General features: G+C 43.0%; 1 protein-coding gene across 4 annotated transcripts in view; it reads right to left on the reverse strand.

Moving 5' to 3' along the window:
• nfic (nuclear factor I/C) overlaps positions 1 to 26,034 on the reverse strand; it is a 459,067-nt gene that overhangs the window by 164,079 nt on the left and 268,954 nt on the right. For all 4 annotated transcript variants that reach the window (XM_078198406.1, XM_078198408.1, XM_078198405.1 and 1 more), the window contains exons 4-6: positions 15,040 to 15,114; positions 11,759 to 11,882; positions 3,793 to 3,917 (exon numbers count right to left, since the gene is read on the reverse strand). In XM_078198406.1, coding sequence (XP_078054532.1) covers positions 3,793 to 3,917; positions 11,759 to 11,882; positions 15,040 to 15,114 — 324 coding nt within the window. The remainder of the gene's footprint in view (positions 1 to 3,792; positions 3,918 to 11,758; positions 11,883 to 15,039; positions 15,115 to 26,034) is intronic.

Below are 26,034 nucleotides of genomic sequence, written 5' to 3' on the forward strand. Positions count from 1 at the left end.
CCCCGTAGCCCCACCCTGCTAGTCTCACTGACACTAAAGGGCAATTTATCACGGCCAATCAACCTAACCCTCACATCTTGGACTGTGGGTGGAAACTGAAGCACCCAGAGGAAACCCACGCAGACATGAGGAGAATATGCAAACTCCACACGGTGACCCAAGCCAGGAATCAAACCCATTTCTTGGCACTGTGAGGCAGCAAGTGCTAACCACTGTGCTATCTCGTCTATCCATTGAATTCAAAAAGAACATTCGGACAGATTTTCCTCACTCCCTAACCCAGAATAGGGCACCAATCCGCCAGTACATTAGCAAAAGTGCATACCATCTAATGTTATGAAACACCTTTTGAAATCCATGTGCACAACATAACTGCAACACCCTCAGCCACCTTCTCTGTTTGTCAAAACATTGAGCCTAAATCTTCCAACTTTCTTATACCACCCCTCCTCACCCCATCCATCTTGGAAACTTGGAAATCCTAGGAAACACAAAAGAGTAGAGACTCAAGTCTCTGCTCCATTCCTTTTGGTTTGGAATTGGAAGCTGAACAAAGACTTCCCATGTCACAAGAGAAAATGTGGCCTGATGTTTTTGTAGACATCAGCATGATTTGGAAATATAATTCTGCATTAAGTCTTTTGCTCCTTTAATTTTTGATTTTACATGCAATTAATTACGGAATAATTATGTTGTAGGACAAATATTTGCAAACCATGTAATTTTTCTGCACTTAAAGAGAGTTACATCCAGCATAATATTTCTTGGCAAGCAAGTTCTATATTTATCTGACCCTTTTGTGTTTATACACTAGTGCATCACATTTCTCATACTGTTAGTTCTAGCAGAGAAAATCAAGGAATTATGTCGAGAACCAAACAAGAAAATTAAGACACAGAATCACAGAAGAAAATTGAAGCTTCTTTCACCAGAATTTGCAACAGCAGCTGGAGCAAATCAACTAATGTCAACGAAGCAAAGGCACTATGAAGTTCAACATTTTCATGGACCACCCGCTTGGCATTTTATAAATAACTTGTTTCAGTGGGTTTCTCTTTTAGCATTCTGAATAAAATTCAACAATCTACTCAGAAAACACTGTCCATTATTAGCCAAGAACAACCTGAACATTAACAGAAGAGAGACCATGGATGTGTCTGGTCTGTATAGCTTACCATATGATATGCTTCATGTAGCAAATAATGCAAACTATTGATTATGATGCTTGATATAGTTACAAGTTAGACACACAACAGGAACTGAGATGGGTGACAGGTATCAAAGAACTAGTGTGGTGCTACAATTATGCTGTACACTTTTAGGCATCCTGGTTAGCTGCATGAAACTGGCATTAGGTCTCTTTAATATTTAATGATGGTCAGCACACAAGTTGAAGTGCCCCTCCCAGATACTGAGTAGAATAAGTCTTAGCCCTGCTCCACTCAGGTTAGCTGAATGTTGAAGTTGAGCTTCAAACCTCATATCCATTAAATCACACAAGCCACCTACTTTAACTTTCACAATAGCAGCACAGTGGAACAGTGGTTAGCATTGCTGCTTCACAGCACCAGGGGCCCGGGTTCAATTCTGGCTTTGGGTGACTGTGTGGAGTTTGCACGTTCTCTCCGTGTCTGCGTGGGTTTCCTCCAGGTATTCTGGTTTCCTCCCACAGTCCTAAGAGTTGCGAGTTAGGTTGATTGACCATGTTAAATTGCCCCTTAGTGTTGGGGGATTAGCAGGATAGATATGTGGGGTTACAGGAAGAGGGCTTGGGTGGGATTGTTGTTGGTACAACCTCGACAGGCTGAACGGCCTCCTTTTGCACTGTAGGGATTCTATGATCCTATGATTCATTCAGCCTTTGCCATCGGAGCAGCATGGTAGCACATGGGTTAGCACTGCTGCCTCACAGTGCCAGAGTCCCGGCTTCGATTCCCGGCTTGGGTCCCCGTGTCTGCGTGGGTTTCCTCCGGGTGCTCCAGTTTCCTCCCACAATCCAAAAGACGTGCTGGTTAGGTGGATTGGCTATGCTAAATTCTCCCTCAGTGTACCCGAACAGATGCCAGAGAGTGGCGACTAGGGGATTTTCACAGTAATTTCATTGCAGTGTTAATGTAAGCCTACTTCTGACACTAATAAATAAACTTTAAAACTTTAAACTTCAGACTCAACCATTCCAACTATTGCATTGCTAGTTTTTCACTTGTATAAACTTCAACTTATCTAATTTGCTACCATATCCTATCATAGAATCATAGAATCTGCAGTGCAGAAAGAGGCCATTCAGTCCATCAAGTCTGCACCAACCACAATCCCACCCAGACCCTATCCCCATAACCTCATGTATTTACCCTCCTAATCCCCCTAACACTAAGGGGTGATTTAGCACGGCCAATCCACCTAACCCGCACATCTTTGGACTGTGGGAGGAAACTGGGGCACCCGGAGGAAACCCACACAGATACATGGAAAACATGCAAACTCTATACAGGCAATGACCCGAGGCCGGGAAGTGAACCCGGGTCCCTGGCGCTTTGAGGCAGCAGTGCTAACCACTGTGCCACCATGCTGCCCTATCCTACGCCAAATCTCACTATTCCAACTTTGCCCTCATTCATTCAAATTTCTGTCCTCACTACTGTATAAATCCCTCAGGGCTTCACTCCACACTCCATTGTTAACCTGTTCCTGAACTCCATAAGCTCTTGCTTGGCCATTTCACCTTCCTTCACCACACCACTATATACAGTGCCATCAGCTGCCATGGTCTCTCCAATCTGGAATTCCTTCACTAAATCCTCGGGCCTCTCCTCCTTAAAACCCATTCATTGATCAAGCTTATGGTCACACTTCAGCATTTTGCTTTTACCTTTGTAGCTCTGTGAAGAACCTTGGGATGTTTTCCATATTAAATGGATAAGGTCAATTGTTGTGTCGTGATGGTGATAGTCGCAGTAGTGATAATAGAAGTATATAAATTGTAGGCATGAGAAAGATTGAGTACTGAGTCAGAATCTGGATGATGCAGAGACTAGGATGACTGAACATCCTTCTCTTCATTCTTCACTCTCATGTGCTTCTCCTAACTCCCTCCTTCAATTTCCTCTGACTCACAACATTGCTCCTTGTGAGCATCCGCTCTGGGTGGACCAATGGATGAAGCGCTTACCAGAGACAAAAAGAGACAAAAGAACTTCTGCAGAAGTTCTCCCAATCCCTGTGCTGTAACATCAGTTCCAGGTGAACAGGAAATAATGGCTGGTTAGAGTGTATCCATGGAGGTTTCCACGGAACGTACAGCAAAGTTACAGCAGGAGATTGGCGGACCCCCAAAACAGAAACTTTCCCCTAAAGTGTATCTATCAAGGAATGGAACTGAGGTGAGCCCTTTCTTGCCTTATTGAGCTTAACTGGAGAGCAGCATTTACAGCAACCTTTTGGACAAGGAACAATGCACAGCACAGAGGGACTGGGAAAGTAACTTGCAAAGTGAGAAAAAGGGCAATGTTTAAAAAAAGTGTTGATTTAAAAGTCCCAAATGAATGATTCTACGTTTTATACCAATCCATGCCTTTATCTACAAATACAGGTCTCCAATTTTAAAAAAATTACCAAGGAAAAGTGTTTGTATATGTTTGATTTATATTCTGCTATTGGTGCAAAGCAACTACAGTTGTCTCTAACAATAGGACGTTCTGAATGGTCTCAAAGGACAATATATTATTAACTTCCTGCTAAACATCACTGTCTCCCCAGAGGAGGAACCTTGAGAGAATCAAATTCTGTACTCACCTCCTTCCATTTCCTCCTGCCAGTTCCGACTGCTGCTTGCAGGTGAGCTGGGTGAAGGGTAAAACTCCCCACCTGGACTAGTGTCTATATCATCTTCCATTGAACCAGATTTGTGTCTTTTACTCCTGTCGTAGAAGAAAGATTCTGTTCACCACACAGAAAATAAATAAATTCATGAAGCATTTTTTACATTGGGCTTTCTTTTACCCCAATGCATGGTTAGAATAATAGATGTTATAAAGTGTGTTAAGTTTCAATGTTTCATTTCATTATGATGCAGGAACAGTTCTTACCAAGTTATTGGGCTCTCTCTAGTATAAATGATTCGAGCTGCATCAGACACACTTCTGTCATCAGTTTTGCTACCAGGCAAAATTTTCTGCCTCATATAAAATAGCTGCTTTCAGGGAGGAGGAAATGCATAACGTGATAGTTGCAAGAAATAATTAAGGCTTCTGATAACATCTTCTGTGTAAGCAGGATTAAGAGCCCAACCTGGTTTGTTCCCTTCTGGGTGTCAAGGTGAAGGACATCTCAAACTGGTTTGAAAGGCTCCTGGAGGAAGAGGGGGAAGATCCAGTCATTGTGATCCATTTAAAGACTGACACAGGGGAGTCATGTTTGGAGAACACCAGAAAAGAGGAACTAGACCTCAAGATAACTGAATTATTTCCTGAGCTATATGCAAATTGGTGCAGGGATAAGCAGAATAGGAAAGTGAACACATAGCTCAAGAAGTGATGTGAGAATGAGGGTTCCATTTCATGAGATGGGTGCTGCACGGCCCCTGGATAAAATGTTGATCATTTAGGACAGAGATGGAGGAATTTTTTCACTTGGAAGGTTGTGAATCTTTGTCATTCCCAATCCCAGAGCAATGTGGATGTGCCATCATTGAATATACTCAGGCTGGAATAGATAGGTTTTTGATCTTGAAGGGCATCAAACGATAGGGGAAGCAGATGGGAAAGCTAGGTCGAGGCAGATGATCATGGCAGAGCCTGCTCAAGAGGTCAAATGTTCCACTCCTGCTCCTATATCCTCTGTTTTTAGGTTACACAGCTCTTCCTTAGCGTCAAAAAGAAATACATTGAAGAGTCCAACAATTCATTACATTGTAAAGAAGCATATCCTTTGCTTTAGCAAAGGCAATGCCACGGGAGATATGTTGATACATTGCATTGTGATAACACAAGATCTCTTTCAGTGAATAAAGCATTCCATTCATCCAATTTTACCTATTTAGCAAGCATTATTTCAAGTATGTTCTGTGATTCAGCTTGTAGCAGCTTATAGCAGTAAGGTAGTGGCCATGGATTACCTTACTTTTAGTAGCTTTACAATCAACGATCATATGACATAATTGTAATCTCTCCCATGTAGTTAATAAAGGTAATACAATACTAACTTTGTGACTGCTGGAGATTAATTTCTACAGTGAAAAAAATAAATTTTAACATAGGAACAGGAGTAAACCATTGGGTGATATTTAATAGAAGTGATGGAGGTGTTGCCCGTTGGTGAAAGCCATGCATCACCTCCCTTTGGGAAAACCCACCAAATTAAGTGGCAACCAACCACTGAACTGGAGAGCAGTGGGCCTTCCCTGAGAGTAAGGTCTCCCGGGCTGTTATCCCATCTCCAGCCTCCAAGAGCCATCAGCTAATCCCATACCGGCAGCTGCTCACTGCTCAGTGGCATCAATAGAAGCGATGACTGTGGTCAGTAAGACACCCACCAGAGGTCCAGTGTCGCCGAGGGACCCAGGCCATAGATGAGTGATGGTGGGGTGGAAGTCACGTGGATAGGATGCGAGGTTCAGCAGCAAGGGCAGGGCTGTGTCTCCCAGCAGGAGCTCTGCATCCTGATGCCAGGCCCCTCAATCAAGCATGAAATGCCTTTGAACAAGGGATTCCCCCCAGAAGCTCACAAGTAAACCCTGACAGGGTTTGTTCTTCAGCCTTCCTGTATGGTGACACCCTTACCTGCCACTGGGCGAACACAATAATGTCCTGCCTTTCAAGACTTCCTACTTTGCATCTTCACTTTCCTACGCTTTGTACTTTGTACACTGCACCGCCCATTGCATGAGCAATATTTGCTTATCCACGTTTTATTTCCCTCTCTCCTCTTTCTCCGAGGAAACAGCAACCATGATGGAGCAGAGAGCTCAACATGCATTAATGGGAAGATGGTGTCAAAGTCTCTGGAATCAAAAATTATCTTGGAAAAGTCCGAATCCCTCAGTCCAGAGCTGCAATAGCGGCTCTGTTCAATTTGAAATATTGAGTGATTTTATCTGCCAGTTTTGAGGCGATTCATTCTTTTCTTAAATGAGGATTGTCTCATTTTAAAATTTTCAATACATGGCTTGTATTGGTTAGAGGCTCCCCCCATCTGTCGTATATAGGTACTGTACCACAATTTGCTGTGTAGTAACTGCACAAACCAATGCTGGTTTCGCATTGCTGGATCTAATTGGATCACATTGAAAAGTGTGTTCAACGTTCACAATGTTGCCTTTTGCAAGGTTTCATGGAACAATAACCCCCACGAATGGCGGGGCTTTACTACACCAACAATGGCGGGATTAATTGCCCACTTAACAGCTTCAATTGGCAGGGGACAGAAAGGTTATCCACAAGCCTTCCTTCCCCAGACTTAATTGGGGCAGAGATGGGCAGGCAGCAGGGTTCCTTCCCACCACCCTCCCAATTAAATGCCCCCTCGCCATCAACCTGCTTTTGGAGAAGGGTATTAAATATGACCCACTCAGCTCTCCTCATTCAATCAGATCATGGTTGATATGTATCTAAACTCCATTTGTCCACCTTGGTTCCATCGTCCTTAACAAAAATCTACAAAACAACTCAAATATATATCTAAGCAAATAAATCAAGAGTGACATTGGCAAAAACTTCCAAACAGGCCACCTGTCAGCCTATCAACTGGTAGAATTGAAGCAACATTGAAATGGAGACAAATACAAACTGATCATCACAACACTGTACCTCGGGATGGGACCTGCATGGGAATAAGAGTTGAGGTGCAGAACAGTCATGATCTAATTGAATGGGGGAACAGGCTTGGGAGATTGAATGACTTATTCCTCTTTTCCTAATAGTAGATGACTTCAGAAAAGGAGACAAAATTTTCCCGGATATCGGCGAAGACCAATAGCATGGGAAAAGTGGCATTGAAGCTGCCGGCAGCAACGGCAGCTTTCTTCACATTTGAGACCTAGGCTCAGAAACCACATGGGGCAGGCGGGACCCACCTTATCGTACTGGCGGGATGGGCTCTAATTGAATCCGCCCCACCAGCAACTTAATTACTCAAAGAAAGGAGCACCATTTTTATGGGCTGCTCCAGTGCACAATAGTTCACCAGGGACTGCCACATGCCCCTCACACCTCCACTCCCCCTCCCACCAGCACTGCCCAGGCAGTGCCAGAGGTTAGTGCCTGGGTATGACTCTCGCCACCCTAAGCAATATAAATCACCTGAACTCCTCTGGAAGGTCTGCTTGCCAGGTGCATGTCTTGGGTGGCCAGTCAGCTTTCACATTGGTCTGTCCTCACGCCAATGTGAATGGAGGGGGGTGGGGGATGATTGACGCATAGAAACCTGATGATTATAGCTGATATATGGAAATGATGTTCTGACATTGAAAGCTACATCACGGGCAGGGGAGGGGACAATTGTGTCCTGAAAATTAGCGAAAAGATCCAGGCCAAGATCACCTTTGTTTAAAATATTACATCCTTAATTCCCATGATGAATCTGTTAAGACTTTGACTTAAAAAAACATTCTAATGGATGAGCTCCAAGGTGTGAATGGATTCACAACAGGGAAACTTCCTGACCCAGTGTCAGGGGTGGGTTTGCGCTCTCTGCACTTGCCACTTTGTGGCATGGTTATCTTGGTCCAGGGGTAATAACAGTTCATAACAGGCTCCAGGAAAGATTCACCACAACAAGCCGGAATGCACCTCAGGCCCATAGGATGATCATGGTGGTGCTGCATTGGGACCATGATGCCACCTCAGAAGCTGTTGGAAGAAAGGTCGAAGTGACCACAAAGCCCTGAAGATTGGAAGTAGAGTTACATTGAAGGCCTTAGCAGAGGTGTTGCTTCACCAGGTAAAGGACCAGAATGAGAGGAAGATTCAGCTGGGTCCTGCCACCCAGTTTCAGCAGTTGGGCCATCACTGCTGCTACCCTGGGCCTTTTGCAACTTCTCAACAGGTGATCCTGAGAAACAGCACCAAGAGAAACTGATGTGATGGAAACAGGAAGGGAAGCTGATACCTTTTCACTTCCTCTGTATTTACTCATGGTTGTAAATTGGATAAATGCAATTAAAACAAGCTTGAAGTCTATTACACTTTGACGGTTGGGTTAACAGTTAGAACATACAAACATATGAATCAGGAACCATTTGGCCTCTCGAGCCTGCTTCATCATTCAATCAGATCATGGCTGATCTAACTGTAACCTCAACCCCAGCTTCTCTTCCTATTTCCGTCACATCAGTTACTCTTGTTGCTGTTTCTCAGGATCACCTGGAGAGAAAGTGCAATAAGACCAGGGTAGCAGCAGCGATGGCCTCACTGCTGTAAATGGATGTCAGGCCCCAGTTGAATCTTCCTCTCATTCTGATCCTTTACCTGCTGAAGTTAAGGCTTCAGTGTAACTCTTCCAATCTTCAGGGTTTTGTGGTCCTTTCCATCTTTCTTCCAACATCTTTTGGGGTGGCATCATGGTCCCACTGCAGCACCAGCATGATCATCCTATGGGTCTGAGGTGCATTCTGGCTTACTGGGAAGAATATTTCCTGAAACCTGTCATGAACTGTTATTATTCCAAGATAGCCATTCCTGTCTACCCCCGTTCAACTCCTCGTTAATCAAGAATCGATTTAGCCCTGTCTTAAAATATTCAAAGATTCTGCTTCCAATGAGAGATTGGCGAATTTAAATGCTAGGGTTTAGAGATTGCCAGGACACTTAAAGAAATAGCAGTTCAAAAGGTGACCTTGCTTATTTAATAAAGTCAGAATAGACGAGATAGGCCTATAAAACAGCATATAGGCTTAGTTAGCTAAAGAGCTGGAGGCATGATCTTTGCAAAGTTTGCAACAATGTCCATTTAATGGGATGCTTTTGGTTTGGGAGATAGAACTAAATTTGTTTAAAAAGCATTCAGCAAACGCTAAAAGGTTGTAAAATCCATTTACTGCATCAGATCAAAAACAAAATTGTAAATGAGGTATAATTAATTTAAAGATTGGTTTAAGGATAGTCAAGAGGAGGCTGCATCATCATGTCAATGGGTTGATCTTAGGAAGGTTTTCTAGTTTCAATTTATCTGGGTGTTTGCTGAGGGGGTTTTTAGTTGCAGTTTGGACTTTGTGTGGTTTGCAGCTCACTAAGAGCTAACCAAAGTAAATGACAGTTGTATAGACCTGTACTGTAAGCAGAATAAAATCCTTTCTTCATCACAGATTGCATGGAATGCAGGTAAGGCTCAGTTTGACTTTTGTGAGGAAACAGAAGCTGGAAGGTTTCCTGGTTCGGCGCAATTAGAAGAATCTACAAGTGGTCCCTACAGAGTCTTGTGGTGAAGAAAAGAACAAGCAGATTTGCTCAGAAGTATTGGGAACATAACCGAACATGGCACTGATGCATTCACTGTCAAGAGAAGGTAAACGTAAGTTACCTTGGAGAATATCTGAAGCTGAGGACTATGCCAGAAGACAATGGCATTCTTATGGTTGTTCCCTACAGAAGTAAATAACTTTTAGATTGATATGTTTTATAGGGGAATTCCTGAACGTAGTAAGAAGTAAACCTGTATACACAACTTACGTAGTTACCCTATCTTATTAATTTAATAGTGCTCGTTCAATTTGTTCTAAATACAATAAAGTTTGTATTTTGTTGTGGAGTAGTACTATTGGGTAAAACAAGGTGTCCAGATTTCTCTTTAAAGGTTAACAGTCCCTAACCAGATCATAACAAATTAATACCCAAAAATGTAGGGAAAGCATGGACCAAGGCCACTGGGAAAAGGAACACTGAAATTGTTGGAGTTTGATAGCAACTTAAAGAAAAAAATCCTACTGAGTAATGCACTCTCATGCTGTCACATTTGAAGTTCAACCAACCCATTAGCCTGCCACTCCATATGGTCAGAGAAGCTAAGCAGCTTGTATGGGCTTCCCAATGACCATAACCCTGTGGTGCATAATACTGGAAGAGGGTGAGGTGGAGGAATAGCAGCAAGAGACTTTGCGAGTGATAATGCCAATGCACACAATAACAGCCTCTGATCTCTATTGCGTGGGCTGCACTTTGGTTCTTGATTTATGCCAGTGTTTACATCCTTTCATAAGTTTCAATGGCAGAAATTGCCATTGGGATGATTGGTGCAGAGGTCATTGTAAAATGATGGCTTCATTTCTGCATAGGTGAAATCCAGGAAATTGGAACCCCCCCCAACCCCCACTTCTAAAGTGCTCGGAATATTCCCCCCAGTGTCTCAGCCACGTTTATAGAATTAAGTGTCAGGCAGCCCAATGATAAGATGCAGAATATTGAATTCTAGACCACTGCAACATTGAACAGATGGCTGGTATTAGGTTACAATGCAGCAATTCAATCGAGTGATTCTGATCGCTCTAGTGGGTAATGATTGAAAGCAGAAACCAGGGATCCAATTAATGTATCAAATTCGCTGCTACCTAGGTACAATATTTTATGGTTTGTGTCTTTAAATTGCTTTAGCTTTTCTTACCGTCATACAGCATTCCTGATAAGTGCAGTATTTGTGAGAGAGATGAAACACTTGCAGGCATATGGCACCATGAGATTTGACTAATTTTATTTTTAACGTAGTAGACCACAATAAAGTATTGCAGCAAGAATATTTACAATTACGGGTGGAAATCCTGATCCCGCATTGGAAACATCTCCAGGGTACGTGCGGAGGAGGGGGCTGTAAAACAGAGCGGAAATGAGTTCCACTGAGATTCTGGACTGTTCAGAATAGGCTGGGAAATTCCAATGGGGGTTCCCATGAGCGCAACCTTCCACCTGCCTCCCCGTGTGAAGGCGTTATAGCTTGGCAGGGTTCTCAGGGCTCACGAACAAATTCTACCCCACTGCCTTCTTTGAATAATAATTATTCAGAAAAGACTGTTGGTATCTTCAAAGTTCTGTTATTTACTTGCTAAACATATGAAACAAATAAACAATCCAGATGTGACATGGTAGGGAAATTGTCAACTTTAGCCCCAAAAGCTTTTGTCAACTTTAGCTCGCTTCAGATACAGAAACATTGACAGCTTTTACATCCAGCCGACCAACAAATAGGGCCTGCTTGGTTGAAGAAGGGCCGTGGATCCTGCAGATGACGAGAATGGGCGCCTGGTTGGTGGCTCAATGCATGGTACCACGGGTAATGCATGCTCACTTGTTAGTTGAAATTGCAAGCGGGGCCTGATACGAGGCATTGGACCTCGGTTTGCATTATTCAACAGCCTCCTGCTTGCTTTGTTCACCAGTGCTTATCACCTATTTGAAGGCCCGACTGAAAATTGAATCAGGTGGGTAATTAAGTATCCAAGGTGCTCAACAGACATTCATCTGCCAGACAAGAATTAGTTGAAAAGCCCACCCCTGATGTCTCAAGGATCTGGGTATTTCTTGTGATGGAATAACAATGGCATATTGAAGATTCTGTTTAGGCAGAAGCAGCTTTGTATGTCCTAAAACATATCACCCTGGCAGCATTTGGAATTTACTTTTTAATCAAAAACTCTAAAAACCAGTAAAATTAAAAATTAAAGCATTGTTTGCACATTCTTGACTTTTCTGAGAAAATTCTCGCTCCCGTTTATAAAAGTCCTGCAGTGTATCCTATTCATTGTCCCTTTGTGGGTTACACAGTTTCAGTCACATACCCGCTTGATGAGCTGCTTGGCAAAGTTCTCCTCATCCCTGCACTTGGTGGATTCAAATCATAGGCCAAGTGACCTTGCAACTCTCCGAGAGAGAAATTTGGCCCTGTTCCTGTCACAATGGGAGCTAAAATTAAAAGAAATCAAAATATATTGTTAAAACTTGTCATCAAACTCGGGTTTAAATTTCTTTACATGCTTGTCTGCATCTTTAAATTGGAAGTCCAGTTTCTCTATGTGCAACTTTATATCCTAGTTACAGTGCAACTCTGACAACCGCAAAACACACTGAAGTTGAATGACCTGAATTCAAATATTCACACTACTTTCAAAATATTGACAAAATTCTTTTTAAAAATATATAGTTCAGCAGTAATAGCTGCTAAGGAACAACCTGAATGTCCTCTGTACGTCTTGTTAATGAAATATCTATAACTTCTTTAGCTTTCTCCACCCAGCTTCTCCTCTTAAACTTGAATTGTTTGTTGTGTTATGTCCTGCCACGTACAATATTCGTTTCTATTGGGTCCCACTGTTCTTGTGAGGGCAGCTGGGTCTGCACATCTCCATCAATGTCTGTTTTCAAATAGGTGCATGATGGCAACCTGGTGATATCAATCCTGTACCACTTCCCTCCCCTCAATATAGGCAGTCACTGGTCAGCACCTCTCTCTGAAGAGCTTAGTCAACCTCCATCAAACTTACATCCTCACACTATATGATACTTGAAGTAACATTCATAAGTAGTGTGTGTGCCTACTCCACCCTAAAAGAAGGTATTCAATTTTATCTTGTAATATTTTAAATAACAAATTTGAGGTGGTCCATCCAAATGACTGCTAAGTACAAATAATGCTTTTGGCAGCAATTATACGTTGATAACACAACTGCTTACTGCTTTATTGTTTCTCACAAGAAGAGACAGGCCTTTAAAGTAGATCATTTCCACCGTAAGGTTACTTTAAAAGGAGAACTCTTGAGTAGGACGTCGAATCCATTTGGAGTTATCAGCATTAGACTTTTAAAAAATCCCTCCAAAATATTGACTGAAATGCTCCAAATCCTTGGATATGAAATGGCAGACATGAAGCTTCTGGGAGGGAAGGTAAAACAAAGGGAGTGGAAGAGCTAAAAGGGGACAACCAAATTAAAGAATTGTAAATCATAGGTAGGAGCAACTTTATCAAAAAGCGAACACCTCCGTCAATTCAAAGAAAAAAGTGACAGAAGCAAAGAAGAACAAAGAGAGCAACAACTAAATGAGGAAGCAGCAAGGTGGCAGTGTGGTTTGCGCTGCTGCCTCACAGTGCCAGGCACCCGCGTTGAATTCCAGCTTCGGGTGACTGTATGGAATTTGCACATTCTTCTCGTGTCTGCGTGAGTTTCCTCCGGATGCTCTGCTTTCCTCCCACAATCCAAAGATGTGCGGGTTAGGTGGATTGGCCATGCTAAATTGCCCATTAGCGTCCCAAGATGCAAAGGCAAGATGGATCAGCCATGGGAAATGTGTGGGCTTATGGACTAGGGTGGGGGAGAGGGCCTGAGTAAGATACTCTGTCAGAGAGTTGGTGCAGTTTCAATGGGCTGAATAGCCTCCTCTGCACTGGAGGGATTCTATGATTCCATAAGTATTTGTTAGATGCATAATTAAATGGAAACAAGTTAGATTAATTTGTAAAAATAGAAGGGAACCAGGGGAAAAATATAACAAAAAAAGGAACATAACTGACAGAAGTATATCAAAGATGGATATCATGACATGTATTTGTTATGGGTATTGACAAATGAGACAACCAATTATTTTCTTAGGAAAATGGATAGCCACAGGACAATACCTACAGGATGGTGAATTAGAGCTAAAAAATGAAATGAAGGTAGAAATGGGATTGAGAGAATGAAGGATAATATCCATGTTTGGGATAAATTACATAAGGAAGAAACAGCAGAGGAATCTTAAAAGCTCACATTTGGGGATTGGCACAAAATGCTTAAAGCGCGCAAATTAATGATTCCTGACATAGTTCCAGTGCTTGGAAGAAGGGAGTTGATAAAAAAAACTGAGGAGGTAAGTAAGTGGGTGGCATCATGCTGTAAGAACAAGCTATCTTCATAAGTAACTGAGAATCCTTGCTGGAAGAAATGTGACTAGTACAGGATAAACTAAGCAGGAACAAAGAGGTAATGTTGAAGCAGCAGCAGGAACTCGTGTAAGCCAGATGGATGTGGGTGCAAGCGGGGAGGCATGGAGTTAACAATTTTTCAAACGAGGCAGATCATAGAGTGGAAGGTAGTTAACAGGTATGTGGAATACAAATACCTCGAGACAGACACACAGGAGCAAGAGTTCAGGAATGGGCAGACACTGGGGAACATGAGAAGAAGCAAATCTATAATAAAATATACACACATGAACACTAGAAGCATTAGAAATAAGATGCTGGAACTGGATACTGTTGTGGCTGTTGGGAGCTAACAATGTGGTGGAAATATCGTAAACATGGCTAAATGCTGAGGCTGGAAGTGAATGCAACATTCAAGAGCAGAGAGCAAAGACAGAGTTCCCAGAAGGAGGTCATGTAATCCTATATGTCAGGGACACCTAGAAAGTAAAAGAGATTGACCTAGAATCTTGTTTAGGCCAGTTTTCAAGCTGGCAGATTGTGAGAAAGTGATCTTCCAGAAAAGATGACAGCAGCTTGAGTTTTGTAGACTAGAAAGGAAGCATGAGACATGCACTTAAAGTGGTTTACAAGATTGTTGAGGATACAAAAATCTTATTACTTTAAATTAAACTACAAGAGAAGAAGGGGACACAAGTTCAAACTAGTTTAGGACTGATATCAGGGACTTTTTTTTTGTTCACAAAAAGAGTGTTTCACATGTGGATTGAATTTCTAGCAGGGAAAGAAAACACTGGAATCATTTACGGAAATCACCAGAATGCTACAACAGGAAGCTGTTAGAGATCTTTCCTGCGGATGAATTAAGATGGGATGAATAACCTGGCTCATATGTAACTATCTTACAATCCAACCCTAAAAGTTAAATTAAACTTTTCCTTACAAGCATCTTTCTGAAATTAAACCTAAATTATTTTACCATAATACAATAGCAACTTGTCCGGTTTCATCTATAATATAGCATCAGATATGAATAATAAAAGTGAAATGTTTTGCTACAAATGACCACTGTTTCTAATAACCAATCTGAAGACATTTTTTAAGGGTCTATGCTAAATATGGTACTGAAGCTATTAAAGGGACTTGAATAAAAACAACACTTACTTCTGGATACTTGAACTAGCTCATTTACATTGAAGACGCCTGAAGTCACAAAGCTGTCATGAAATTCTGTGTGTTCTGCAAAAGACGAGACATAACAAGTCAATGAACAGTTTGTGAAAGCATCATTTGCTTTTCATTGAAAGGAGTGTGAGCACTAAGTTGAGGAGAGGCGTTTCCCAGAGGTGCAACACTCATCAACTCAGAGCGTAACACCAAATGTTGGGAACAGGAATGTTATGGCCATAACAATAGTTTCAGCACTGGTGTCGAAATACTGTTTTCTTTCCCTGCTTCAATCACCCGGTTGTCATTACATTAGAATCAATGAATGGATACAGCACAGAAGAGGGCCTTTTGGATCACCGGCTCTCTCCAAGAGCAACTCATCTAGTTTCACCACCATGTCTTTTCGCCATTGCCCAGAAAATTTTCTCTCCTCAGATAGCTACTTAATTCTCTTCTGAAAATCACAAGTGAATCTGCCTCCGCCACATTTTCTGGCAGTGCATTCCAGACCCTAACCATTCACTGCATAAAAATGTTTTTCCTCACGTCATTTTTGCTTCTTTTATATCACTATCTTCTGATTCTCAGTCCTTGCACCTATGGGAACCGTTTCTCCCTATCTACTCATGTTCAGCTCCCTCATGATGTTGAGCCTCTCTCTCAAATTTCTCTTCAGCCTTCTCTTCTCCAAAGAAAACAGCCAGTTTCTCCAATGTAGTCATGTAACAGAAGTTCCTCATTCTTGGAACCATTCCCATGAATCTTTTCTGCAGCCAGTCTAATGCCTTCACACCCTGCCTAAAGTGTGATGACGTGGAGATGCCGATGTTGGACTGGGGTAAGCACAGTAAGAAGTCTCACAACACCAGGTTAAAGTCCAACAGGTTTATTTGGCAGCACTAGCTTTCGGAGTCTCAGGCTCCTTCATCAGGTGAGTGAGGACTTGTGTTCACAAACAGGGCATATACAGACACAATCAATTTCACAATCACAAATGTGATGCCCAGAACTGGTCACAATATTCTAGTGAGGACTGAACCAGTCTTTTTTAAGGTTTATGATAAATTCCTTACTTTTGAAATCTATGCCTCTATTTATAAATGATGTGGAGATGCCGGCGTTGGACTGGGGTAAACACAGTAAGAAGTCTCACAACACCAGGTTAAAGTCCAACAAGTTTATTTGGTAGCACAAGCCACTAGCTTTCAGAGCGCTGCCAGCAGCACGGTAGCACAGTGGTTAGCACTGCTGCTTCACAGCTCCAGGGACCTGGGTTCGATTCCCGGCTTGGGTCACTGTCTGTGTGGAGTTTGCACATTCTCCTCGTGTGTGCGTGGGTTTCCTCCGGGTGCTCCGGTTTCCTCCCACAGTCCAAAGATGTGCGGGTTAGGTTGATTGGCCATGCTAAAATTGCCCCTTAATGTTCAGGGATGCGTAGATTAGAGGGATTAGTGGGTAAAATATGTAGGGATATGGGGGTAGGGCCTGGGTGGGATTGTGGTCGGTGCAGACTCGATGGGCCGAATGGCCACTTTCTGTACTGTAGGGTTTCTATGACTTCTTACTCTATTTATAAAGCCAGGGATCTTGCAGAGAGGAAATATGTGTGAATCGTGACACAGAAATTAAACAGTGAGCCTTCTTCCAACAACATAAGTAAGCATGGAACAATCTCATACACATTTGGAAATCTCTCTGCTCACAAGCTACAGATGCTCCACCACAGTGGGGTGACATGGTAGCACAATGGTTAGCACTATTGCTTCACAGCACCAAGGACCCGGGTTCAATTCCCGGCTTGGGTCACTGTCTGTGTGGGGTTTGCACATTCTCCCTCCCTGTGTCTGTGTGGGTTCCCTTCGGGTGCTCCGGTTTCCTCCCACATTCTGAAAGACGTGCTGGTTAAGTGCATTGACCTGAACAGGCGCTGGAGTGTGGCAACTAGGGGGATTTCACAGTAACTTCATTGCAGTATTAATGTTAAGCCTTACTTGAGATGAATAAATAATTAACTTTATCTTTACAGATGCACCACCTGTAACAGCATTGGCTTCACTTTCAACTCTTCACATAGCAAAGAGAAAAGGCACTTTCACTGTTGCAGGGTGTCCTGATTCCACAGTTAATCATGAACATCTCTTTTTTTTCTATGGGAGACTGCTTTTAACAAATGGCAAGTCACCACTACCAGGGGAGGACCTGCTACAGCAGGTGACTCTATTTGAGACTGGGGAATTGAGGCTGTAACAATGGAATGTGAGAGAGGTGAGAAGAGATGGTAAAGTGGATGGGCAAATACCCACTGAGAGCTGCTGGTTCACCTTAATATCCTTCTTCAAATCGCAATCAGATCAATATATTTGAATTTGCATGGCAATCCCCTGCAGGGAATAATCCAAGTCTGTATGAACCCTTGCATTTGTACATCTTTATATTATTGGTAGAATGGCACAGCACACAAAACCTGTATGGAACAGTTCTCTGCGCTGTCACAAATGAGTACTTATTGGAGTTGAGTTTTTCTTTTGTATTTTGGTAAATATGGGATTAAGGAATCCCTGCTTATTTCCTGAGAAATTACAGACAGATCATGTATCTTGGGTAGTTTTTTTCTCTGTTGTTGGCATCTCCCGTGATGTTGGAGTGGGGGAAATTAAGTTTTGGTGCACCCCCGGGTGCAGGTAACTAACCTTTGAATATCTAGCCTTGTTAGGTTGGTCTTCTCTTTTGATATGGCTGCGTGGACAGTGGCAGTGGTTACTTGATTATTTGGTCCATGGAATGTACGGTGGTCTTATTATCCAGTTGTTAGGGTTTCTCTGATGATGGGAAATGAGTTGAATCTCATTAATAGTGGGGCCTAGGTGGCGCTCTTGGGATACCTCCAGAGGGGGATAGTTGGTGTGTAAGAGTGATGTGAATATTCTTGGTTTGGTGGCTCTTAATGTAGGGTATAGCAGGGCAGCAGTGGCTGTGTTTATCTGGGTCAGGTGGAGGTTATGTTAGATGGGGGAGCAAGGTGTTCTCCCCAAGGGGGAACTTTGGGGGCCTCCGGACTGATCTTCTTCCTGAGGCTTGGTTCCCCTGGGGATCTGGTGTCCTGTTGGTTGTGGGGCCTGAGTGCGAGTCCAGGTGTGGTGGTTCAGCACTGTTGCAGTATTTCTTCGGTTGGAGATTTGGCTGGTTGGAAGAGTAGGTCTCCTTTTCCAAGTGGTGTTATGTGGGGACTTCAGTATGTCTGCCCTCTAAGTTTGGACTCCCGTGGGTGGGGATTGGGGAATGGAATGTCCTGTTCATGGTAAGGTTGTGCTGCTCTGTTCCTGGTATCCTTCTTGTGAGATTGTACACTGAAAAATTACATTTGGCATGTATTAGACAATCCTCTCTTTTTGGGGCTTTCTCTCTTTAACAAGGTTGGTGGGGTGTTGATGTAGGCTCTGATTTGTTATAGTTTATTCTGGTGCATTTCCCTTATCTTGTTGGGAGGTGAAGAGTTGTATTCCTCCCTGAGATATCCTGTTGACGTGTGTCTCAATGATTCTCCTTCTCCTTGTCAGTTGTGTTTCCTTGGAGGAAAACGGTTAAAACTTTCTGGTGATGTGCAGTCTGATCGGTGCCTCTGATTTGGTTGTGGAGGAGGGAGGTTTGTAGTCCTATGTGTTTGGGCGAGGTCTGTGAGTCCTTGGCTTACAGGTTCATATACATGAGAGCATATGCTGCAATGCTATGGCCTGTACCAATGGCAGTACCCTTTTCTGGGTTATCCTTTCATTGCCTGAACATCCTGGGATGCTAAATTAGGCTCTTGTATATTATCCCATAAGGGATCCCATATATTTTGCAACCCTGTCTAAGTTATCCTGTGGAGGAGATGGTGCACCTTGGGGCCATGTGCTCATGATTTTATCGTGTTATCCTGAGATCCTGCACTCTTTCTGATATCCTTTCTTTATCCGTATGAGAGAAGACACCTGCTACAACAATTGCAATGATGGATAATTATAATCATTTGTATGAATATTCGCTGGTCTTTTCTGAATGTTAATGTGGACTAATGATTACTCTATACTGTACTAGATTTTGAAGATTTGTGGCATTTTGTGGCAAATGTAAAATTAAAACTTTTAATAAAAATATTCTAAAAAAAAAGACAAAGAATTAAGAGAGCAGCACAGTCAATTTAATTTTATTTTTATGTCAATACAGTGTGGAAGTAAATGGGTTAATATCTCCAGTAGCAAAATGAATTTAACATAAGCATGTTAAGAATATGTACAAATAACACAGCCAATGGTGCTGGATTGAGTTAATGAGAACAAGTTAGTGAGTAAGTGGGAATCCTGTGGTACAGCTCACTGTTTTTGAAGTGGTACTAATAATAGCATGATCACACACTTAATGGGTATGGATGTAATGACTGTGGCATTGGATTAACAACCTAAATGTTTTGGCATTACATCGCACTGTACTTCTACCAGCAAAGTGTCTAGAGCTACATAGTGGGACTCACTCTCGACATCTAGCAACTTCGGAAGCTTGTAGGGATACAAGCTCAGTTACCACTCTTCTTGGTCCTTCCTGGAAACTGGACAGCTTGCTGGGTCCTGTCTCCTGAGCAGTATTTATGTGTGGCAGATAGTGAAGGGACAGCTGGCGCACTTCCAGCTGGGGTGGGGAAGCATCAAGGTTTACAAATGACTGAGGGCCACGCTTACGACACAAATTTGATCCTGCTATATCCTCATTATAGTAAGAAGTCTAACAACACCAGGTTAAAGTCCAAAAGGTTTATTTGGTAGCAAACGCCACTAGCTTTCGGAGCGCTGCTCCTTCGTCAGGTGGAGTGGGAGATCTGCTCACAAACAGGGCATACAGAGACACAAACTCAATTTACAGAATAATGATTGGAATGCGATTCTTTACAGCTAATCAAGTCTTAAAGGTACAGACAATGTGAGTGGAGAGAGCATTAAGTACAGGTTAAAGTGATGTGTATTGTCTCCAGACAGGACAGCTAGTGAGATTTTGCAAGTCCAGGCAAGTTGTGGGGGTTACAGATAGTGTGACATGAACCCAAGATCCCGGTTGAAGCTGTCCTCATGTGTGCGGAACTTGGCTATCAGTTTCTGCTCAGCGACTCTGCGTTGTCGTGTGTCGTGAAGGCCGCCTTGGAGAACGCTTACCCGAAGATCAGAGGCCAAATGCCCGTGACCGCTGAAGTGCTCCCCAACAAGAAGAGAACAGTCTTGCCTGGTGATTGTCGAGCGGTGTTCGTTCATCCATTGTCGTAGCATCTGCATGGTTTCCCCAATGTACCATGCCTCGGGACATCCTTTCCTGCAGCGTATCAGGTAGACAACGTTGGCCGAGTTGCAAGAGTATGTACCGCGTACCTGGTGGATGTTGTTCTCATGTGAGATGATGGCATCCATGTCGATGATCCGGCACATCTTGCAGAGGTTGCTGTGGCAGGGTTGTGTGGTGTCGTGGTCACTGTTCTCCTGAAGGGTGGGTAGTTTGTTGCGGACACTGGTCTGTTTGAGGTTGTGCAGTTGTTTGAAGGCAAGAAGTGGGGGTGTGGGGATAGCCTTGGCGAGGTGTTCGTCTTCATCAATGACATGTTGACGGCTCCGGAAGAGATGTCGTAGCTTCTCCGCTCCGGGGAAGTACTGGACGACGAAGGGTACTCTGTCCACCGTGTCCCGTGTTTGTCTTCTGAGGATGATCCTCATTATGCCAGGGGTGCAAGGTGACATGGGGAACTACCTGCATTGCTTCTGGTCCTGTGTCAAAATTAAATCCTAGTGGTTTACTATCCTTAAGGAGCTTGAGTGTATTGCGGAGCATGCTGGTAGGTTGAATGGCACAAGGGTTATGCAATATTTATCCATTTTTTCTTCTTATAATCTTCACATTTGTAATGGTGGTATATACTATGTGGTATCCTTTACTCTCATGCTATTATTAGTACCACTTCAAAAACTGTGAGCTGTACCACAGGATTCCCATTTATTCACTAACTTGTTCTCATTAACTCAATCCAGCACCATTGGCTGTGCTATCATACATATCATGGCTAATATGCAGGGAGATGGGCCACCCATTTTGTGAGGGCAAGATTATGGAGGAAAATCCAGACATAGAACTTTCTCACTGCTGAAGAGTTTAAGTTTATTTATAAGTTTATTTATTGTCACAAGTAGGCTTACATTAACATTGCAGTGAAGTTACTGTGAAAATCCCCTAGTCGCCACACTCCGGTGCCTGTTCGGGTACACTGAGGAAGAATTTAGCATGGCCAATGCACCTAACCAGCACGTCTTTCGGACTGTGGGAGGAAACCGGAGCACCTGGAGGAAATCCACGCAGAGATGGGGAGAATGGGCAGACTCCACATAGACAGTGACCCAAGCCGGGGTCCCTGGTGTTGTGAGGCAGCAGTGCTAACCACTGTGCCACCGTGCTGCAGAAGGCCAAGGACTGAATCCTGAACTTAAACTTATTCTTCACGGTGGTACTCTCCAGCTTGTTGTTACTTTTTAACAAATTTGCTTATGTCTTACTGGTCGCAACCATTGCCCAAGCAAGATTTCAGGCATTATATCTGCTCTTGGACCTCTGCTAATATTGTTCTTGATCGATTTGATCTTATTGTTAGCTTTACCATCAAATGGAAGATATTCACCGATAATTTTCTTATCACAGCTGAGTGATCCAAGGGAGTTGCCATCTCATGCAGCGCAACTTTTTGTACGTTCAAAACAGCTCCTGGCTAGGGCTGAAATCACGACATACGAAAGACAGATGGAATACTAAGTAATATAAAACATGGTCACTGTGATATCTTGTGGTAAATTTGCTCGTATAAAGTGGGTGGAGAGTAATTTTCCCAAAACAGTCCCCTTCCAAGCCACACGCCACCCTGACTTGGAACTTTATTGCAGTTCCTTCAGTATCACTCGGTCAAAATTCTGGAACTCCCTTCCTAACAGCACTGTGATATACCTGCATCACAGACACTTCAACAGTTCAAGAAGGCAGTTCATCGTCACCTTTTCAAGGGCAATTAGGGATAAGCAATAAATGCTGGCCTAGCCAGCGACACCTACATCCCATGGACAAATTTTTTAAAATTAGAGGTTTTTTGCAGTGAGTCCTTTTTATTAATATATTTTTATTGAAGATTTTTCCCATCTTTACAAACAACGCAACAAACCCTCAAGATTTGAGACTGTACAGCATAATCATTTTCCACATGTACAGAACAAGAGAGCACCAATGCAGCTGTTTTGAATTTGTCATCACAAACTACACCTCCAAAAATACAAACAATGAAGGAATGTTTCAGAGATTGGGGGAAAATAGAACCATAGAACCATAGAAAATTACAGCTCAGAAACAGGCCTTTTGGCCTTTCTTGTCTGTGCCGAACCATTTTTTGCCTAGTCCCACTGACCTGCACTTGGACCATATCCCTCCACACCCCTCTCATCCATGAACCCGTCCAAGTTTTTCTTAAATGTTAAAAGCATTTACCACTTTATCCGGCAGCTCATTCCACACTCCCACAACTCTCTGCGTGAAGAAGCCCCCCCTAATATTCCCTTTAAATTTTTCTCCTTTCACCCTTAACCCATGCCCTCTGGTTTTTTTTCCCCCTAGCCTCAGCGGAAAAAGCCTGCTTGCATTCACTCTATCTATACCCATCAAAATCTTATACGCCTCTATCAAATCTCCCCTCAATCTTCTACGCTCCAGGGAATAAAGTCCCAACCTCTTCAATCTCTCTCTGTAACTCAGCTTCTCAAATCCCGGCAACATCCTTGTGAACCTTCTCTGCACTCTTTCAATCTTATTTACATCCTTCCTGGAACTAGGTGACCACAACTGTACACAATACTCCAAATTCAGCCTCACCACTGCCTTATATAACCTTACCATAACACTCCAACTTTTATACTCGATACTCCGATTTATAAAGGCCAATGTACCAAAGGCACTCATTATGACCCTATCCACTCAGAGAAGCAATCCTCCACAACCACTCTCTGGCTTCTTCCATTGAGCCAGTGTCTTATCCAATTTACTACCTCCCCATGTATACCTAGCGACTGAACCTTCCTAACTAACCTCCCATGAGGGACCTTGTCAAAGGCCTTGCTGAAATCCAGGTAGACAACATCCACCGCCTTCCCTTCATCCACTTTCCTGGTAACCTCCTCGAAAAACTCTAATAGATTGGTCAAACATGACCTACCACGCACAAAGCCATGTTGACTCTCCCTAATAAGTCCCTGTCTATCCAAATATTTGTAGATCCTATCCCTTATCACACCTTCCAATAACTTGCCCACCATCGACGTCAAACTTACTGGCCTATAATTTCCCGGATTTCTTTTGGAACCTTTTTTAAACAACGGAACAACATGAGCCACCCTCCAATCATCCGGCACCTCCCCCGTGAATACTGACATTTTAAATATGTCTGCCAGGGCCCCTGCAAGTTCAACACTAGCTTCCCTCAAGGTCCGTGGGAATACCCTGTCTGGTCCTGGGGATTTATCCACTCTGATTTGCCTCAAGACAGCGAGCACCTCCTCCCCTTTAATCTGTAAAGGTTTCATGACCTCCCTACCTGTTTGCCCTATTTCCGTAGACTCCATGTCCGTTTCCTCAGTGAATACGGATGCAAAAAAACCCATTTAGTATCTCCCCCATCTCTTTTGGTTCCATACACAGGATAACAAGAAAAAACCATGAGTCCATGGTGCACGCTCTCGCTACAGGATACTAGAGACAGAACCACGTAACTTACATTCCAGGATTTTCAAAGTAGCTATGGCCATAGTGTATTCATGATGTGGAGATGCCGGCGTTGAACTGGGGTAAACACAGTAAGAAGTCTCACAGCACCAGGTTAAAGTCCAACTTTAACCTGGTGTTGTGAGACTTCTTGTAGCGTATTCAGGCAAGGAGAATATAGGACATTAGCACAAGTATAGAAAAGGCTGATTAGCCAAAGATTCTTGCACCGTGCATAGGCGCGCTTCAAAGCATACTTCCCCATCTCCAGCTATATCAGGAGTGCCATTGATACAAAATAATTGTGGCCATTCTCCCCCAAAAAATTCAAAGTGCTGAAATCGCATGAAAACTGGAGTAAATGATGCTGGTTTTTTTCAGCGGGAGTTTCAAATTGAATCTCCCACACTCAGTGCCCCGCAGAGTGCACTACCATAAGTCGCACTGGAAATTTAGTGGGCAGGGCCTATTCCCACTGGAGAGGCCGGCAGCATAGCGCTGAGCGGGCCACTACACCACGTGCCGAGCTGTCAGCGCCGAGATCGGCGCATGCACAATGACCCCTGTCTTTTCCCCAGTTTTTCTTTGAATCATTCCATGACATCTTTGACGTCCATCTGAGAAGGCAGATGAAACCTTGGTCCAGATTAGATTAACCGCTCAAGTATCTGGAATGGGACATGAACACATAACCTTTTGAGGGTGATACCAGTGAACTGAGAGCAGTCCCAGTGGGACACAACTGACTGGCTATTACCTCAAAATTAAACACAATCAGGTCAAGAATAGTTTATGTATGCAAATTTGCCACTGAGAGAAGAAATGGAACTCACTGTCAGTGATTGATACACTCAAAGAGGGTTTCCTTACAGATGCAAATATTAAAATATTTCATTTCATAATAAATGTCTCCTGAGACAGTAATGGGACTGCTAACCACATCCTCATCTATTTGAAAAACTAGGTGCTTCTTCAAAGAAGCTGCCCTCCACTTCAATGGAATTGAGGGGAATTTCTAGACAGCTGTCCTAGAATCGTAGAAACCCTACAGTGCAGAAGGAGGCCATTCATCCCGTCAAGCTTGCACCGACAACAATCCCACCCATGCCTTATCCCCGCAACCCCACGTATTTACCCTGTTAATCCCCCTGGAGTCTAAGGGGCAATTTATCATGGCCAATCCATCTAACCCGCACACCTCTAGAATATGAATTCATTTCAATTCAATACTGTGTTCATGCCCAGAATATGAGGGTGAGAATATGAGGGTGAGAAAAAAGTGCAACTGTGTAAATGATCATCAGATCAATAATTAAGTTTAATATTGTGGCGTTGTACTTATTTTTTGCACGTTTGTGAATTTCTTTCTTGCAATACATTTAATTGTAACATAGACTCAGCTTTATGGTCTGATGGGGGAGTATTTGTGGATAACAATATGGCACCGAGTGGCATCCCTTATAATTTTTTCAATGACTTGATAAATGGGAAATTATTAATTTTATAGCACAACCTTTTTATGCCACACACATTTGGAAGCTTTGAGGCATAGCATGGATCTTCCTAAAGCTGCTTTTAATGGTGAACATGGGAATAAAGACCATGATGTGGGAAGGTGTGGTGGGCTTATACCAGAGGAGCCAAGTAACATCTTTAAAAATGTTCTATTCCATCCAAAATACCAAATTCAAATTGAATCCAATTCATGATCCCCATGAGAGAGACAAACCAGATTCAAGCTGATAAGACACGGATATACACGCCATCTTGGGCTTTATCAAACAAGATCCAAGCTGACAAGATGAGGCAGTGCACCCCCTCCCAGACTTGATCTCACAGTTCATCTTAGCCAAAAGGCCGAAATGGCTGTGAAAAATTGCATCAGGCGACGCTGCGGTTTAATTTCTTCGGCTACCCTGATCATTGACTCTACCTGAGTCTGGGCAAAGCACCTGCATGGCTATGGTTTCACCCCTGCCAGTTAAATGTGGGATACTCAATTAAGGCTGCCCCCAGGAGCCAAATAACATTGCCTGAATGTGACTTGGCAGAGCAAAAGGCACTCCTCAAATAGCTCTGTCCACCCCCTTCCCACACCCCCCCACCCTCCCCAATCCCATATGTGGAATTCACTTCTATCTACTAGAAATAAATAATCGCTAATAGCATTTTCACGCTGACTCTGGA

Source organism: Mustelus asterias, chromosome 26 (assembly GCF_964213995.1).
Source record: "Mustelus asterias chromosome 26, sMusAst1.hap1.1, whole genome shotgun sequence".
Taxonomy (NCBI): domain Eukaryota; kingdom Metazoa; phylum Chordata; class Chondrichthyes; order Carcharhiniformes; family Triakidae; genus Mustelus; species Mustelus asterias.